At 36.1% G+C, this 19,902-nt stretch overlaps 1 protein-coding gene across 2 annotated transcripts in view; it reads right to left on the bottom strand.

The window, feature by feature from the left end:
* The window catches only part of CPA6 (carboxypeptidase A6), a 324,775-nt gene that overhangs the window by 38,953 nt on the left and 265,920 nt on the right, over positions 1–19,902 (bottom strand). For both annotated transcript variants that reach the window (XM_087864840.1, XM_087864841.1), the window contains exons 7-8: positions 9,254–9,364; positions 8,674–8,764 (exon numbers count right to left, since the gene is read on the bottom strand). In XM_087864840.1, coding sequence (XP_087720966.1) covers positions 8,674–8,764; positions 9,254–9,364 — 202 coding nt within the window. The remainder of the gene's footprint in view (positions 1–8,673; positions 8,765–9,253; positions 9,365–19,902) is intronic.

Below are 19,902 nucleotides of genomic sequence, written 5' to 3'. Positions count from 1 at the left end.
AGAGGGCAGCATTGGTGGGATAGTGGTAAGCACAGTCGCCTTCCAAAAGAGGTTAAAGACTTAAATGTAAGACTGGACACCACAAGACTCCTAAAAGAAAATATAGGTAGTAAGGTCTTTGATACTGGTCTTAGCAATATTTTTTGGATTTGTCTTTGTAGGCAAGGGTAACAAACGCAAAAGTTAGCCAATGGGACTATAGCAAGCTAAAATTCTTCTGCACAGTGAAGGAAGCCATAACCAAAAGGCAAAGGCAACCTACTGAATGGGAGAAGATACTTGTAGATATATCTGATAAGAGGTTAATATCAGAATCTACAAAAAACTCATACAACTCAATACCAAAAAAAAAAAAAAATCTGATCAGAAAAACGGGCAGAGGACCTGAATAGACATTTCTCTGAAGAAGACATCCAGATGGCCAACAGGCACATGAAAAGATGCTCAAAATCACTCATCATTAGGGTAATGCAAATCAAAACCACAATGAGATATCACCTCACCAGTCAGAATGGCTATTGTCAAAAAGAGAAAATAACAAGTGTTGGCCAGAATGTAGAGAAAAAAATAGAAACCTTGCACCCTGCTGGTGGGGAACGCAAATTGGTAATAGCCAATGTAGAAAACAGTATGGGAGTCCTCAAAAAATTAAGGAATTGAGTAGTTGAGTAATAACCACACTATGCAACAATGCTGATTCTGGGAATTTATCTGAAGAAATGAAAACACTGATTTGAACAGATCTATGTGCCCCTATATTCACTGCAGCATTATTTACAATAGGTAAGATACAGAAGTAATCTACGTGTCCATTGATAGATGAATGGATAAAGAAGATGTGGTGTATATATACAATGGACTATTAACCACAAACAAGAATGAAATATTGCCATTCATGAGAACATGGATGGAGCTAGAGAGTATTATGCTAAATAAAATAAGTTAGAGAAAGACAAATACTGTGTGATTTCACTTCCATTTGGAATCTAGAAAACAAAACAAATGAACAAACAAAACAAAGCAGAAATAGATTCCTATTTGCAATCTGGTGGTTGGCAGAGGGTTGGAGTAGGGATTGGGGGGTAAGTGGGTGAAATAGGTGAAGGGGATTAAAAGGTACCAACTTCCAGTTATAAAATAAGTAAGTCACAGGATTATCATGTACAGCATAGGGAAGATAGTCAATAATGCTCTAACAACCTTGTATGGTGACAGATGGTAGCTAGACTTACGGTGATCACTTTGTAATGTATATAAATGTTGAATCATTATGTTGTCCACATGAAACTAATATAACGTTATACATCAACTACACTTCAAAAAAAAAAAAAAGTTCACCAAAGTGGTGACATTTGAAAGGAAACATAAAAACAAAACAAAAAACCCAACGAAACCAGAAAATTCAATAAGAACCAGTTCTTCCCAAGTTTCAGCCTTCATTGTCAGCTCGCCCAAATATCAAAAGAACTATTATAGAAAGATTTAAAAGACACCACTTTGGAAAGCAGGAAGCAATATCTTAAAGCTACACACTTTGAAACTCATTTTGAAACTGTGATAGTCCTGCTCGTGTGGTATTATTACTTGTAGGAGTCAGCAAACAAAGAGAGTTGCCTGGCAGTTTTTATGAGCAGGTACAGGTAGTATTGTTATAGACAATCAGAGTAACGGAAGGTCCATCACCAAGTATTAAACCACCATCGGATTTCTGTGTTAGACCAAACTTGATTGTTATGTATTATCATTTTCTATAGCGTTGGATTTGGTTTGCTCATTTTTTTTTATAATTTATATATTTATATTCACAAGGGAGATTTGCAGATAATTTTCTTGCTCATGCTCTTCTCACTTGGTTTTGCAATCAAGGTTCTATTTAGCTCCATAAAATGATTTGGGAAGTATTCACTCTTTTTCTGGGTTCTGAAGAGTTCGTATAAGTTTAAAATGATCTTCTGGGTGCCTGGGTGGCTCAGTCGGTTAAGCATCTGACTTCGGCTCAAGTCATGATCTCGGGGTCCTGAGATTGAGCCCCATGTCAGGCTCTGTGCTCAGTGGGGAGTCTGTTTCCCCCTCTCCTCCCCTTGCTTGTGCTCCCTCCATCTCTCTCTCAAATAAATAAATAAAGTCTTAAAAAAAAAAAACCCATCATCAAGAATTGAGGCCTAAACTAATTCCAACTGTGTTAATGTCTAAAATGATAGTTGGGTTTTCTGGCAATATGATGGAATTGTACCAGACACTGTGATAAAATCTCCTGCTATAAACCTCTCTGAATGTTCAGTAAAGCAATTTAAATACACAGCAGTATTCTCAAAAATGTTCCCAGGGGAACAAACATGAAGAGGGAGTTGGAATGAGAATAGCTGAAGCAAAAGCTGTAGCCATTCCTGGGGTGTTTTTTGGCTCAGTCTTGTTTCAGTGGCTGCATGTGGTGGAGGCAGGGGATCAGGATTTGGATCCTTAATATGCAGGAAGGGGGAATAAGACCCAGGCATATACGTGGGACCCTCAAAGGGTGATACTTTCAATGAAAGCTGCAGAAAAATCTGCCTCTATGGGAAGATACCAAGTTCTGGCTGGGAGGAAAATGTCTCTGTGGAGAATTCATAGTCATATACCTGATATCATATGTAAATTCAAACTACCTGCATGGTGTGAAGTGGCCCAATATCAAAAATAGTACCTGGAGGAATTCTTGATTTTGGCTCAGGTCATGATCTCAGGGTCATGAGATCGAGCCCTGTGTTGGGCTCTGTGCTGGGCGTGGTACCTGCTTAAGATTTTTTCTCTCTCCTTCTGCCCCTCCTGGCTCACACATTTTCTCTTTCTACAAACGAACAAAAACCAAAACCAACCCCCCCCAAGCACCTGTAAACCTTCCTCTCCTCTCTTACCATCCATTCCCCATTTCCCTGTTGTCTATGTTTGATAATTTTGAATAAAACAGTCCCCGTCTTATTATTATTTTGATATCTAACTATTCCTTTGCAACCACACATTGTTTAACTTTTTAACAAAGTGGAGTGACCATTCATTGTAAGCTGGTGCCTAAAAGGTCAGATATAATGGCTTGAAACAGGGTCAGTCAAACTTGGCTTCTCACTGTAGCTCAATTTGTGTGTACTTAGAAGCAAGTCTAATTTCTCAGAATTTTAGTTTCCTTATCAGTTAAATAGGGATAATAACAACATCTATCAATGGAAGAATAATCTTGAGCCCTTAGCACATGCTTGGCACATAGTGAATCCTTAATAAATGTTAAGCATAATAAATATAAATAACAATTATATGATAAATACATACACACCAATGAGCAAACTCCATATGATCTAAATTTCAAAATCTCTAGGATTCTATACCTTTTGCTTTCTTTATAAAAAGCACAACAAGCATAATAACTAACTCATTGATTGTCTAATTTTTAAATTTCTCTACCAACTTCCATGGAAGATTTCGGGTGACTAATACATCTTTTTACACTAACTTGGTTGTAAAGATAACAGGATAAGTCAACAGATTTTCCATTTATATTTCTCCAGAATCCCAAGTAATTCCTTGGGAATTAGATAAGGACTCCTTAAATCATTCAGGACTTTCTGATACAATTTCCAGCACTTTGCGTTTTAGCAGGTGTTCAATATATTTGTTTTGATTTAAAATTGGATTAATAGATATTCGAAGCACAGAGATGGCAGACATCATAAGGGTCCAGTTTAACCATCCTGTTGATCTTTAATTCCATCTATGCATCATTCTTAGCCAGACGTTACCCAATTCTTGTCTTATCAGGCAGTGCATTCCTGTTACGAATTCCATACTACTGAAAATTTGACGTGGATTAGTTCTCTCCCTGAGCTTCCTTGGAGGCTAGACTCAGCAGTTCCTCACATCCCCAAATAGCAGATCCAATTCCACAAAGCCTTGATAAGTGAAATAGACCGTACTGAATATTACCAATGCTGCTTATGGAATACTGAAGAAAATTTGCTTACTTCACAGGAAATTTTAATTAAAATTCTCATTAGACATCTCTGACTTCCAAAAAGTCCCTTTCTAGGTATTCCAGCAGTGTTACTTCCCCCTGTTCTTTCTCTCCTTGCCCCAAATTTAGTCTCTGAAAGTCTCTATATTTTTTATAGCAATTCAGCTCAGGTTCAATGCAAAAGCCTTTCAGCTGGAAGAACTCATCTTAAAATGCAGGCCAGTGACCATCCATTGTTCTTTCAGAGGCATTGGCTGAAAACAACCGGTACATAGTAGTTTCCCTTTCATTTCAGGTGATCTATTGAAACATTTGCCCAATCAAAAAAGGTCCCCCTTTTTTTTGATAGGGCGAGGGAGTGTTGGTGGGAGAAGGACATCTGTAGAGGGGCATATGTGATTATACTGCTAAAAAGTGGTTTTCTCCACAGTATACTTAATTTATAATATTAGGTAATTGAGTGTTCTAAAAAAGAAGAGTTATATTTCATTAAATGCCTAACTTGCTCTTAAATGGTAATAAAATTCACTTTTTTGAAGTGTACAATTGGGTGAATTTTAGTATATTCACAATCGTCACTACAGTCTAATTCCAAAAACATTATCATCATCCCAAAGAGAAACCCCTTTCTCAGTAGCATTTTTCCTCCTCTCTCCCTAGCCCTGCGCAACCACTGATCTACTCTCTGTATGGATTTGCCTGTTCTGGACATTTCACATACATGGAATCTACAATATTATTTTATGACTGGCTTATTTCGCTTAGCATAATGTTTTCATCTATGTTGCATCTATGTTGTATCAGTATGTATTCTTTTTATGGCTAAATAGCATTCCATTACTTGGATATACCATATTTATCTATTCCTTGGTTGATAGACATTTGGGTTATTTCCAGTTTTTGACTATTATAAATAACACTGCTATAAACATTCATGTATAAACATTGTATGGACAAATGTTTTCATTTCTCTGAGATATATATGTAGGAGTGGAATTGGTAGGTCATATGGTAACTCTATGTTTAACTTTTTGAGTGACCACTAAACAGTTTCCCCAAGTGGTCATATCATTTTACATGCCCACCAGCAACTTTGAGAGTTCCAACTTTTCCACACCCTCACCAACACTTGTTATTGTCTGTCTTTTTTATTATAGCCACCTTAGTGGGTGTGATGTGGTATCTTGAAGTGCATTTCCTTGATGGCTAATGATGTCAAGCATTTTTTTTATGTACTTACTCCCATTTGTATATCTTCTTTAAAGAAGTGTCTGTTTGAATCATTTGTCCATTTTAAATTGAGTTGTTTTTTTATTGTTGAGTTGTAAGAGTTACTTTAATATTCTAAATAAAAGCCTCTTATTAGATACATCATTTGCAAATACATGCTCCCATTCTGTAGGCTGTCCTGATAATAATTTATTTTTAGGCAACACTTGAGTTATTCAGGGATTAAAGCTGAAATATGGATATCATCCAAATTCTTTGCCCGTCTCCTGAATTTATTCCAATTTGGAAGAGGCAGTGTTCATGGCATTCTCCAAAAAGAGTGCATAGAAGAAGGAAAAAAGGGAAAAAAGAGCCCCCCCCCAACAGTACCTAGCAGAGAGTATGAGCTCAATTAACATTGGCAAAGTAATGAATAAAATTTGTATAGTTGTTCTTGGTTCCCACCACTACTCTGACTTGATGACTCTCTCTGCTGGATCTACTTTTGGAGCAATGATATTCATTTCATGGCCTGAAGGCCCCCAGGGGAAGCTATGAAGTATTGAAAAGATGGACCTGTTTCCATTCATATGCTCTAAGCTGTCTGTCTACTCCACATTAAATGCACTGAAGTGTAATATTGTTGTGTGGGAGTCCACGGATTTTTCATGGTAAAAAGCAGTTTCATGTTCTACTCTTTAAATTTGAGACTCACTGGCTTAAGAGAAAGAAACAGCTGTTTTTGTCAGTACAGTGTTGACTCTACAGTGTTTTCAATGGTCCCGGACGTTCCTGGGCATTTCTATGTCATTTATACTCTGGTTGTTCACTTGGGGACTATGATTACTTCTGGGCTCTTGACCTAAGAGTGGTTCCCTCAGTGAGGATCACTGTCCCCTGGACCAAGCAAATAGCTGTGGGGAGACGGTGCTGTGAGGGAGGAAGGCCACATCTGCCTACCTGTCAGATCAGCGGCATCCCCTTGGGACACCTTGCGGGGGGGGAGAGATGATCCCAGCCAGGCTGCCTGCATTTCCATATCACAACTGTCTATCAAGGTCATTTTGCAACTGACATTTGACATAATTCCCTTGTACATCTTGAGTGCAGACTCACAGGAAGAATCAGAATGATTCAAAAACGTGAAGAATCAGAGGAAGTCTAGTTAGGGCTGCAGATGAAACTAAGAAATCAGTGAAGGCCTATGTGTGAAGGAAAAAGCTGGTAAAGGAAAAAGAACAATGGAAAGCAAGACACTTGTTTGTAACGGGATATAAACAAGAGTCTAACTTTATACAGACAGAGCTGGCTGGCCTGCTAGCGTTCCTGAGCTTAGTTACCCATTCAGAGCACTCGCTCAGATGACTGCGGCCATCATTTGTATGACATACATGGAGGCACATACCTGCCAACTAGTGAAATAGGACACACAGTTATGAGCATGCAAAATGGTCACATCAGAAAGGGGGGAAAAAGAATTTTTAAAAAATGAGTGGTCTTAGGGAGTTAATTTGAACAGCTTTTTGTCTCAGTCCAGGTGGAAGAAAAAGAAAGTTTTTTTTAGATTTATTTATTTTAGAGAGAGAGGGTTGCGGGGGGAGGGGCAGGGGGAGAGGTAATCTTGGGCAGACTCCCTGCTGATGTGGAGCCCCATGCAGGGCTTGATCTCCTGACCCTGAGATCATGACCTGAGCTGAAATCAAGAGTCAGAAGCTTAACCAACTGAGCCACCCAGGCACCCTGAAGAAAAAATTTTAAAATATAAACAGCCATCATTAATACCACTTTATAGTATTAACATGATGCTTTTCATCTCTTATAACTGTGAACATGTTTAAGGTTACCTTATGGCTTCTCATCACAACACTCTCCTGAAGGAAAGAAATATTTTAACAGTGGACCTGAGGCTCAGAGATCAATTGACTATTCTGTAGCTTGGGGGAGAAGGGATAGATCACTGATATTTAGATCTCTGTTTGAAACTAGAACTGAATTAGGCATTAAACATATGTATATTCCTTTAATTCCCATAAGAATGCTATGAGGTAGAAGTTATTGTTATAAATTTATGGATAAAAAAAATCACCCAAATCATTGAGCTAATGGTAGAATCAAAGCATGTCTGTAATATTCTAGAGCCATATTCTTATTTGCTAATTCTAACTGATGAAGAGAGTTTGCCTGGAGAAGATGTGTGGGAGGCGTCTAAGCACGTGCTCAGTTGCTCTGTCTGATGTGGGTAGGATGGGAGAAGTGCTGTCTAATGCAGAACCCAGTGTCATAGAATGAGGGAGCTAAGGAAGGACTCTGTGAAGGGGGAGCTCCTTACAACTGCCTTTCGATAATACTTTTCCTACCCAAGTATGATACTAGTGAAGGAAACCAGAATATGTCACCCCAAAATATCCCTCTTTGATGTAAAACTTAATTTGAGCTGAATGCAATTAAGCAGCAGGAAATGCAGGAAAAGCTCTCTCTACCTTCCCCTTTTCTGCCTAAAGAGAGGATATAAATTCTCCTTTTACTGGAGACAGACTTAATCATCCTAGAGACAGCACCACAGGAATCTGCAAACAACCTTACTCCATTAGTTGCCTCCCATATATTTACCTACCCACAGCTTGTTGCCCTTGGAAGCCCAAAACTACTTTCCTTTGTCCTGTCGTTTCTCTACAACTTTACTGAAGATGCTGCATAAGCCAGAGTTCTAAGTTGCCACTCTGAGTCACTTTTCATGAGGTTTCTCCTGTGTGACATGTGCCGCACACGTTAATAATCTGTTTTTCTCTTGATAATCTGCCTTTTTGTTTAAGAGCTTCCGCTGAAAACCCAAGGTGGGTAGAAGGGAAGTTTTGCCTCCTCTATACTAGCTAGGGCTAATTTTCTCCCTCCTCTCCTTCCCCTCTCTAGTACCTACCTGCTTCTTTATTTTGAAAGAGTTTCCTTCATTAAAAAGACATCCTCTCTTCACTTGAAAAGTATTAATGAAGGGTGCAATGTAGTGGAAATATATTTGCCACGTGAGTGGTCAATCAATGTATGAGACCTTAGATAGGTGGATTCTAGACAAGGATTTGGTAGTTTTGATTATCATAGACAGATGAAAGCAGGATCAGAGTTACTCTCATGTTCTCAATGAAAGGATGCAAACATTTAACCAGATTTATACCACAAACCACAGTTCTGTTTTAGTTTCTGAATGTCCAATATTCCTCAGTTTTCTGCTTTTACATCTGTGTTTAAATTTTCAATTTTCCGGTTTGGGTTGACAGATTTAAATCTTCGATATTTGCATATTAAAAATCCCTTTCATTTTCTTTTGCAAATTATAGCTACAATGTACATATTTGTGTTTTTCTCTATTAGGTTTTCCCATACAGAAAAACATCAGTCTTATACTGGAGTCCTAATGGGCCCATCATTTTTGAAAGTGAAAGCTGTGGAAACCTCTGGATCCAAATTGCAGTTAGTTTCCAACTTACCACACCATTTCACTTTCCAGTTACGATTGGCATCAACTCCACGGCAGTGAAACCTTGAGTTCCTTGACCTTGTTTTTCTCCAAAATCGATCCTAGGTGTAATTAAGAAAGTAGGTGTAGAAAAAATACTCAAAAGGTTGTTCACATGCATTTTAGTACACAATTGGTGAATGAATCACAGCACTGTGGGGAGAGTTCCTCTGGGAACAGACAAATCCAAGGAGTAGAAAGAGGACTGGATAACCAGTAGAGACCCAGGTTCATGCTCCAATTTCTGCCACACACTTGCTATCTCTTAGCTTCTCTTGGGCTCATTTCTTCTCGAGCAAAATTGAATAAGCTGGGCTAGACTAGTGACTTTTCACAATTTCTTTGGAAGGAGAAATATTGACTTATATGGAATCTCATGCAAAGCCAAACTTCTAAACAGAAGTTTGCTGCTATGATAGGACAGGGAGTGGAGGTCTCTTTTGTCATTCTGGAATCACTAGGCTGCCTGCCCACTAGGATTCCTTCCTGTTCTATGGCTGTTTTCTATTTATTTAGTCTCTCTTTTCAATTGGATAGGCAAAGTGACTTACACTGGTCCAGCTAAAATGGTATCCATCAACGTTAAACACAGGCATGATATAGAAATACAGATGATTCAACATTTTTCTCATGGTTGGGTCACTCCTATATGTTAGAAGAGCCTAAAAGACAAAGGTGACATATTTCTTACAAATGGATCCCAAATACAGGTTAGAAAAAAATATATGAAAATCCTTTTCATCCATGGGAAATACCAAATATATTGTGTTGAAAAGTAAGAGCTAATATGAATTATACTCTTTGACATTATATACTCTTTTTTAAAATAAAAATGTTTTAAATTATTTTTTAAAAGTATTTATTTAAATTCCAGTTAGTTAACATACAGTGTAATATTAGCGATTCAACACTTCCATACAATACCTGGTGCTCATCATAGCAAGTCTATTCCTTAATCCCCATCACCTATTTAACCCACTCTTCACCCACATCATATATTCGTTCTTGAGCTTTTTATCTCAAACTTTTTGTTAGGGATACGTTTTAGCAGAGGTAGCAAAACAGATTAATTGGGTAACCTCTGACAGTATTTCAGAACTGGCTAAATTTTAGGCTGCTTAAGAAAGCAATTATTTAGACACACTTTGGTAAAATCAGTTTTTTTAAAGATGACATTCAATTTTAGACAAAATAATTACCCAAATATTTTGGTATCATTACAGGATATATCATAACACAAGCTAGTTTTACATGTCACTTAATTGTTTATGTCTAACTGGTACCAGACTCAAGTCTTGGAACTTATTGCACTGACACTGTTCTCTCCTGATTTTTCTATAAAAAGTTTAATAAACATTATAACATCTCTGTCACTTTTATTGTGCCTGGATTCAAAACCTTGCTCTTGTGATTGGGTTTTACTTATGTTGTGCCTGACCCCAAGCCTGAAGATTTCTGCACTACATATTTGGCCTCAAACAGAAAAGCATCGAATGTAGTAAGAATACAGACATTTTGAAATATGATTGCTATGGAATGGACTTTTAAAACAATTCTTTTCGATGCCTATTTGTCCACATATAAGGTATCTTAGAGAAACAGGAAATTGAAAATGGCTGCCTCTGGGGAGGGGACTCATGGGACAATGTATGGGAAAGAGAGTTACCTTTAATATTATAACCATTTGGACTGTTTGAATTTTTACTATATTAAAAACACAATTCAAAATAAAAGAACTCTTAAATTACATATATACTGCTTTGGAAAATTTAATACTTAAAACTTCAATATTCTTTTACATATAGTTCTGTAGGATTTCTGAACCCATCATAAACAGCATTGGCATTTACATGATGTGAATGCTGTTCATGGAGAGCAAATCCAATAATATATTAGAAACTATCACTGTATTAGAAATAATGATGAAAATATACGGAAATGCTCAAGAACATAAGAGTTAAATACAACTTTATTGAATGTAATTTAAATATCTAGGAGATTAACACAAGTTAACACAATTCTCCCTTACTTTAAGGCTCAATAATTTTTGGCCACATAGCTTCTGTAGAATTTTCATGCTGCTTGAATTTCTATGAGCTGTCTAATGCCCCAAACGAGAGGAAAATTCCTGGTATATGATTGTACATATCCTAGAGTTTTGATTTCCTCTAATTAGTGGAGGTTCCCCAGTACCTGAGGAAGACTCCTGCTGGGGATGGCAAAGACAGAGCTATATGGTTAGCTCATTTTTGAGAGCTTCTTCCATAAAGTTAGGCAGCTGTGGCTTTCTGTGCCATACTAGTGAGGGAGAGAAGAGGTGGAAGGAAAGAGAGCTGGGGCAACAGGGCAAGAAAGAAAGGGTAGGGAAAAGTCATGGTAATTTCTCTCTCTCCCTGCCTCCCATCGGGGACCATAGCTCATTTATCTCAGTCCAAACTTGGGAAGTCTCCCCTTTTCCAAGCATGGATCATTTTAGCACCTAAGCATCAGACTATGCTAGTGACCTGCAGGGGAACTTTCTCATCTTATCCTACCTTCTCCTCCTCCAAGGCAAGTGACCACCATGCTTTTGCATTTAAAAGAATATTACTAACTTCCTTTTAAAAAATCACAATATATTTGAAGCAAATAGAAAAAGAGCAGAGAACATTATATCTATGTGCCCACCAACTACATCTTGCCATATTTATTAAATGTTTTAAGAATAAATTGAGACATTACAGATAAAACCAAAGCCCCCTTTTTTAGTATACCCCGATCCCATTTTCCTCTCCTCTATCAAGGTAATCACTATCCTAACTTTTGCATTATCATTCCCATGCATGATTTTATGTTTTGCTATATATACATGGACTCAGGAACAATATATAATATTGTGTATGCTTTGAAATTTCATGTAAATGAGATCATGATGTGTCAATCCAGTCTGCTCTTCTCCCCAAATTTTTGACACTTAAGTTGATTTATTAATTTTAACAGCACAACTAAATGGTATTCCATTTTAGTTAAATCCACAATATATTGATTCCTTATTTTGTTGATGGAGAGTTAGGTTGCTTTCATTGTTACAGTATTGCAATGAACATTCTTGCACATTTCTCCTAGACATGTGTGAGAGTTCTTCACTATACATCTAGGAAGGGATTTGCTGGGCCATGGATTTATATGCCCTCCACTTTATTAAATGCTGCTATTTCTCTCTAAATTGGTAAATACTCTCATCTGCAGTGAATGAGAGTTCCCACCGCTCTACAACTTTACTAACCCTTGATATCGTTGAGCTTTTAGTAAAAAAAATAAAAATAAAAATCTAATGGGTATGAAATTGTGCTTTTGTTGTTTTACTTCGCATTTCCCTCATTACAAATTATGTTGAACAGCTTTTATATAATAGGTGATTCTATAAATCGCTCACTCATTTTTGCCCATTAAAAAAATTAAACTCTATTTATTCTCCTTACCTTCTGGATATTAATCCTTTACTTGGTTATATGCATCCTGAACATCTTCCTTTCTTGTAGCTTATTGATTCCTATTTTCATCATATCCTTGTCATACATAAACTTTGATCACAATTGTATGTATAAAGTTTTATTTAAGAACTCATCTCTGCCTTAAAATCATAAAGATGTTATCCTGTATTTTCTTCAAAAAGTTGTTTTAAAGTTTGTTTAAAATGTAAGCTTTGAACCTCCTAGAAATGACTTTTTACATGGTGTGAGGTTGGGATTTACTTATTTTTCTGCTATGGAAGACCAATTACGCCACTGTACTCATGTGGATGGTTCATCTCTCCAGTGAGTGTATATGCCACCTCTGTCCAATGCATGGAACTGCTCTAATGCACTCTGGTTTATATCTGTTCACTAAAACTGCACTACGGTTTATATAGAATCTGTTCAATCTGGTAGGATGTGTCTCTTTATGTTGTTCTACTTTAAAATTGCCTTGCCTATTTTTGATCATTCTCCCTTCACATTGATTTTGAAATTAAGGTTGAACACACATTAAAGATGTCTGTTCTATGCTAGGTTGTTTTTATCATTAATGGATGTTGAATTTTAGCATATAATCTTTCTTCATATATTAACAGGATCATATAGTTGTTATAATCAATTTTGATTAGTAATTTTCTACTGTTAAATCATCCTTGCATTCCTGGGATAAGCTTTTTTGGTTATGATATGTATTCTTGTTAGCTGGATTCAAGTTGCTAATATTTACATCTATATTCCTGAAATAGACCTGTAATTTCCTTTCTTATTTTGTCTTTGTCTGGTTTTGGTATCAGGGTTATATTACTCATTATTTGGGGAGCAAACCATCGAGGCCTAGAGCAAAAATTAAATATAAAATGAAGATATGATAAGAAAGATTATATCTTTGCTTTCTGTTTCGTTGGTTTCTGCTGTTTGTTGTTTTTGCTAAATCTCTTTTTCCTTTTCTAATTTGAGTTGAAAGCTTATCTCGTTAATTTGGAGATCTTATTCTTTTGTAATGTATTTATTTAAAACTATAAATTCTTCTTCAGTACTACCGTAGCTACATTCCATATGTTTTGATATATAATAGTTTTATTTCCATTTAGTTGTAAATATTGAACATTCTCCTTCATTTCTTTAAACATGTTATATTTTAAAACATATGAGTTTTAAGTCACATTTTCATAAATACTTTCTAACAACTGCATTACAGTCAGAAAATTTGGTCTGTATGATATAGACTCTTTAGTATTTCTTGAACCTTGTTTTGTGGTCTAGTGTATAGTCAATTTTTGTAAATATTGCAATTGGGCTTGAAAAGAAGATGTATTCTCTGATTATTGGGTATGGATTCTACATGTGTTTAATAGATTAAGTTCGTTACATTGCTTATTCTATATTCTTGCTAAAAATTTGCCTGTTTTCTTAATCACTGAGAGTTTTGTTAAAGAACATTATTTTAGATTTGTGATCTTTTTTCTTATAATTTTCTCAAATTTTGTTTTATTTATCTTGCGGTCATTAACATGGACTCATTTTAAAGCTCTTTATATTCAAATTATGTATTAAATTAGAAAGCTGTTTTCTGGTATTCTATTCTGGAGTGGATTTAATTTCCAAGACTTGCCGGAACATGTTCTTTCTCTGACAAATAAACAGGGTGTCATTGTATTGCATATGCTATATTTGTGATTTTTATAACTCTCTAAGAATTGCAGCCATTCCCCATCTGGTCAGACAAAGCAAGAATGATCACAATGTAATGACTGTTCAGGACTGAATAGGACAATTGAGAGATCTCCTTGCTTGAATGCTTTAAGTAATAGGACAGATCATTTCTCTTTTGTAGTTTAGGTGGAGTTTCTAGAAAAAAGATGACCATGTGACTATTTCCTATTATTCTAACATATGATTACCATTAAGTAGGGGGTGTGCTTTCCTTCTAATGTGTGGGACTCTTTTTAGCCATCAATTTACACCACCCATACACACAGGAAAGGAGATGCCTACTAATCAAGTTCCATCTGGGCTTTACAAGTTTAATTTCTAGACTACTATTGTTCCTTATGAGGAAGACTAGTAATTGTGATCTGAAAGCCAGTTGCAAAACAATGCATCACATGCCTCAGTGTGGCAGTCTTTAGGTACTACACTCACCTCATCGATTTAATATTTTGCCAGAAAAATAAGTATCAGAGAAGTTTTGAATATTATCTTGCTAGGAAAATATGTTTGGTATTAGGTTAGGGAATTTCTTTCTTTCTTTCTTTCTTTCTTTCTTTCTTTCTTTCTTTCTTTCTTTCTTTCTTTCTTTCTTTCTCTTTCTTTCTTTCTTTCTTTCTTTCTTTCTTTCTTTCTTTCTTTCTTTCTTTCTTTCTTTCTTTCTTTCTTTCTTTCTTTCTTTCTTTCTTAAGATTTTATTTATTTATTTGACAGAGACAGCCAGCGAGAGAGGGAACCCAAGCAGGGGGAGTGGGAGAGGAAGAAGCAGGCTCCCAGCAGAGGACCCTGATGTGGGGCTCGATCCCAGAACACTGGGTTCACGCCCTGAGCCGAAGGAAGACGCTTAACGACTGCGCCACCCAGGCACCCCCAAGGTTAGGGAATTTCTGAAGAGAGACAAAGAATGAATCTATTCGATATTCATCACCTGCTAAGACTATTTTGATTTCCCCATAAATATTTGTTTGTCTTATACCCAAACTCACCAAATACACTTTCATTAAACTTGAAGACAAACTTCACAATCACTAAAGTCTTTGTGTAGTGTGACCAAGTTAGGCTAAAGAGTTTCCCTCCTTTTCATGGTTTTTGGATATGATCAAGTATCATTTCTTAGCCCCTATGACAACCTGAAATGTTAGAGCTTTTTTTTTTTTTTTTTGAGAATTGGTGTTACGTGATTTGAAAAAGATAGCTTTTAAATTCTTTGTTTTTGTTTTTGTTCTAGAATCACTATAAGGGACCTAAGAATAACAACCATATTCAGCAACGGGCACACTGGGAGAAGAAGTCATGTTACAGCTGAGGCCAAAGGAAGGGCACAATTGCCAGTCAAGCCGAAGAATATCCTCACCTGGACTGGAGGAAAATTACTTAGGATGGAAAAGAGTTGTAGTACCAAAGTAGTTACATCTCAACACAAAGAAAGTATTTAAAATTTAATACTAGGAAAATTAATTAAAGCAGTATAATTTCTAGGGAAATTTTCAAAATGGAGCTTGATCTATAAAGACATTTGATGTCATACTGTGAGAAGCTCATTAAATACAAAATGGTAACTAAATAATAGTTTGAAAGCAACACAAGCAAAAATGTTCTATGAATGAGGGATGGAGAACTGGAAAATCATATGGTAATCCTTCAAATTCTAGTTGCTTTCATATTTAACATAGACTTAGAACTGCCCAGGGATTAATCTAACAGGGCAAGTGATGATTTAAAAATCTACATTTTCTAACAAAATATAAATATTTGAAATGCTTTGTGTCACCAGCAGGACTATAATATCCGGTGCATGTCCACTTTACTTTTTCCTAATACCACATCTCATTTCTAGAACTCTTATACTGAGATTGTCTAATAATAATGGTTGGTTGTATTTACTCAGGAACAACAGAATAGGGGCCAGGACAAACTTTGTGGCATTATTAAAATCTACTATATAATAATCCTAGATCTACTAAAAGAAAGTACAGGTGTCCTCAGTGTGTAGGGTTCCAATATACATAAATTTCAGTTATCAGAGTTTAGTTAAATAACATCAGTCCTCTAACAAGTGCAGTTCAAATTTTAGTTACCAGTGTTAGATCTTTCATCTACCAATCATTATGTAAATAACAGATGGGCATCAACATCTATGACTGACTTTTAAAGTCTGTCAGTGGGTGACTCTAGTTTTCAGTTCACACACAGACAGCAAAGTGTGTAGCTGTGTTGCCCCCTTGTTTCCCACCTGTGTGTCATTTTACAAAAATGGACAATGGTAAGAGGGAATGGGCCAACAAAGATTAAAGTGTAGCAAAAGAATAAAAAGGGATAATGTAGAAGTGAAATTTGAATCAAATGTAAGTAGAACTATAGAAGAAATAGCCGATAACAGGAATGTTGACACTGCCACCATTCAGCGCTATATATGCAGCCAGAGGAACTCAATGAAGACAAACTTGTGGACATAAATGAGAAAAATGGCTGTGATGAAAAGAGGAAGATGTTCCACAGGAAAAGATGTCATCAACATTTCACATTAAAGGAACTCTATAAATATCTACTAGATATTTTATGATGTTGAAAGTGGAAAGGAAAAAAATATTGGAAGCTGATCCAAATTAAGAAAGGAGTATGGCAACTTGCCACAGCATAAAAAATATGCTAACTTCATGTAAATTAAATAATGAGAAGGCCAGGACTATCCAAATTACCCATAATATCTCTTTTTTGACAAAGAAATAAGACTATTTTTAATGTTTTAAATCATGGTGTAATAAATACTAGTTTTACTCTTTTTTGATCATTTCCCTACATATTTAAAACAAAGTAAGAGAATTTTTAATCTTTTGACAAAAATAGATAGAAGTCATAGAACAAACATAATTTTCCCCATTGATTTTTAAGATAGATTTTTATGGCTTCAGCTTGAACGGTCACTTTTACAGCCCTGCACTCCTTGGAAGAAAAGCAAGGACTGCCTATAGAAACGATGCCCAGAACATTTCAAATGCTGGAGAGTGGAGTAAAATGGATGCAATGGATTTAAGTTTAATTAAATTGAACATTAATATATCCCCTACTACGCATTAGGACATTACAAATGGAATAAAAGGGTGAGAGAGCTGGGTTGGAGGATGCAGAGCATTAAAGAGAAGACTGGGGAGGATGACAGTGGGAGAATATGGTAAGTTAAATGTACTAAAAAGCTGGTAGAAAACAAAATACTGTAATTACTTGCAGTGGTAGTGAACAAAGACAGATGACTTAAAAATGCAGGTCATTTTTAGATGGTGAACTTTTTTTTATTATGCAATTAAGAACAAAGACTTGCTTATTCAACTCATTAAATATTTGATGTAGGTGTATAGAAATGCAACAGATTTCTGCACATTGATTTTATATCCTGTGACTTTGCTGAATTGATGTATGAGTTCTAGCAATTTTCAGTGCAGTCTTTAGGGTGTTCTACATAGAGTATCATGTTGTCTGCATAGAGTGAAAGTTTGACTTCTTCCTTGCCAATTTGGATGCCTTTTATTTCTTTTTGTTGTCTCACTGCTGAGGCTAAGACTTCCAGTAAATAGTAATAGTAAGAATGGACATCCCTGTCTTGTTCCTACGCATAGAGGAAAGGCTCTCAGTTTTTCTCCATTAGGATGATGTTAACTGTGGGTCTTTTTTATATGGACTCTATGATGTTGAGGTATGTTCCATCTATCCCTACTTTGTTGAGGGTTTTTATCAGGAAAGAATGCTGTATTTTGTCAAATGCCTCTTCTGCATCTTTTGAGAGGATCATATGGTTCTTACACTTTCTTTTATTAATATGGTGTATCACATTGATGATTTGGGAGTATTGAAACACCCTTGCAGCCCAGGAATAAATCCCACCTGATCGTGACAAATAATTCTTTTAATGTACTGTTGAATTTGATTTGCTAATATTTTAGTGAATTTTTGCATCAATGTTCATCAGTGATATTGGCTTGTAATTCTTTTTAGTGGGTCTTTTGTCTGGTTTTGGAATCAAGGTAATGCTGGCTTCATAGAATGAGTTTGGAAGTTTTCCTTCCATTTCTATTTTTTGGAACAGTTTGAGAAGAATAGGTATTAAGCCTTCTTTAAATGTCTGGTAGAATTCCCCTGGGAAGCCAGCTGGCCCAGGACTTTTGTTTGCTGGGAGATTTTTGATTATTGATTCAATGTCTTTGCTGGTTATGGGTCTATTCAAATTTTCTATTTCTTCCTTTTTCAGTTTTGGTAGTTTGTATGTTTCTAGGACTTTGTCCATTTCTTCCAGGTTGCCCAGGCATATAATTTTTCATAGTATTCTCTTATAATTGTTTGTATTTCTATGCTGTTGGTTGTGATCTCTCCTCCATCATTCATGATTTTATCTATTTGGGTTCTTTCTCTTGTTGATAAGTCTGGCTAGGGGTTTATCAATTTTATTAATTCTTTCCAAGAACCAGCTCTTAGTTTCATTAATCCATTCTGCTTTTTTTTTTTTAAAGATTTTATTTATTTATTTGACAGAGAGAGAGAGAGGGAGAGAGAGAGAGAGAGAAAGCAAGCACAAGCAGGCGGAGTGGCAGGCAAAGGGAGAGGGAGAAGCGGGCTTGATCCCAGGACCCTGGGATCATGACCTGAGCTGAAGGCAGATGCTTAACTGACTGAGTCACCCAGGCAACCCTCCATTCTACTGTTTTTTTTTGTTTGTTTGTTTCTATATAATTTATTTCTACTCTAATCTTTATTATTTCCCTTCTTCTTCTGGCTTTAGACTTTATTTGCTGTTCCTTTTCTAGCTCTTTAATGTGTAAGGGTACGCTGTGTATTTGAAACTTTTCTTGCTTCTTGAGGTAGGCCTGCACTGCGATACACTTCCCTCTTAGGACTGCTTTTGCTGTATCCCAAAGGTTTTCGGATGCCATGCTTTCATTTTCATTTGCTTCATGTATTTTTTAAAAATCTTAAATTTCCTGGTTAACCCATTCATTCTTTAGTAGGATGTACTAAATTCTTTAACCAATAATGAAGCAGCAGAAAGAGAAATCAAGGAATTAATCTCATTTTCAATTGCACCAAAAAACAATAAGATACCTAGAAATAAATCTAACTAAAGAAGTAAAAGATCTATTCTCTGAAAACTATGGAACCTACTTATGAGAGAAATTGAAGAGGAACCAAAGAAATGGAAAAGCATCCTATGTTCATGGATTAGAAGAACATAGTCAAAATGTCTATACTACCCAAAGCAATTTACACATTTAATGCAATTCTTATCAAAATACCACCAGCATTTTTCACAGAGCTAGAACAAACAATCCTCAAATTTATATGGAACCACAGAAGACTCTGAATAGCCAAAGCAGTTCTGAAAAAAACAAAAACAAAACAAAACAGGAGGAATCATGATTCCAGGTTTCAAACCATATTACAAATATGTAGTCATCAGGACAGTATGGTACTGTCTCAAAAACAGACACATAGATCAATGGAACAGAATAGAGAACCCAGAAACAGACCCACAACTATATGGTCAACTAATCTTCAGCAAAGCAGGAAAGAATATCCAGTGGAAAAAAGACAGTCTCTTCAACAAATGGTGTTAGGAAAATCAGACAGCAACATGCATAACAATGAAACTGGACCACTTTCTTACATCATACACAAAAATATATTAAAAATGGATGAAAGACCTAAATGTGAGACAGGAAACCATCAACATCTCAGAGGAAAACACAAGCAGAAACCTCTTTGACATTAGCCATAGGACTTCTTACTAGACATGTCTCCGGAGACAAGGAAAACAAAAGCAAAAATGAACTTTTGGGACTTCAGAAAGATGAGAAACTTCTGCACAGTGAAGGAAACAGTCAACAAAACTAAAGGCAGATTACAGAATGGGAGAAGATATTTACAAATGACATATCTGATAAAGGGTTACTATTCGAAATCTGCAAAGAAGTTATCAAACTCAACACCCAAAAAACAAATAATCCAGT

Source organism: Ursus americanus, chromosome 9 (assembly GCF_024610735.1).
Source record: "Ursus americanus isolate L20-20 chromosome 9, mUrsAme1.1.p, whole genome shotgun sequence".
Taxonomy (NCBI): domain Eukaryota; kingdom Metazoa; phylum Chordata; class Mammalia; order Carnivora; family Ursidae; genus Ursus; species Ursus americanus.
The sequence above is the reverse complement of the archived record's forward strand: the minus strand, read 5'-3'. Positions and strand labels throughout refer to the sequence as shown.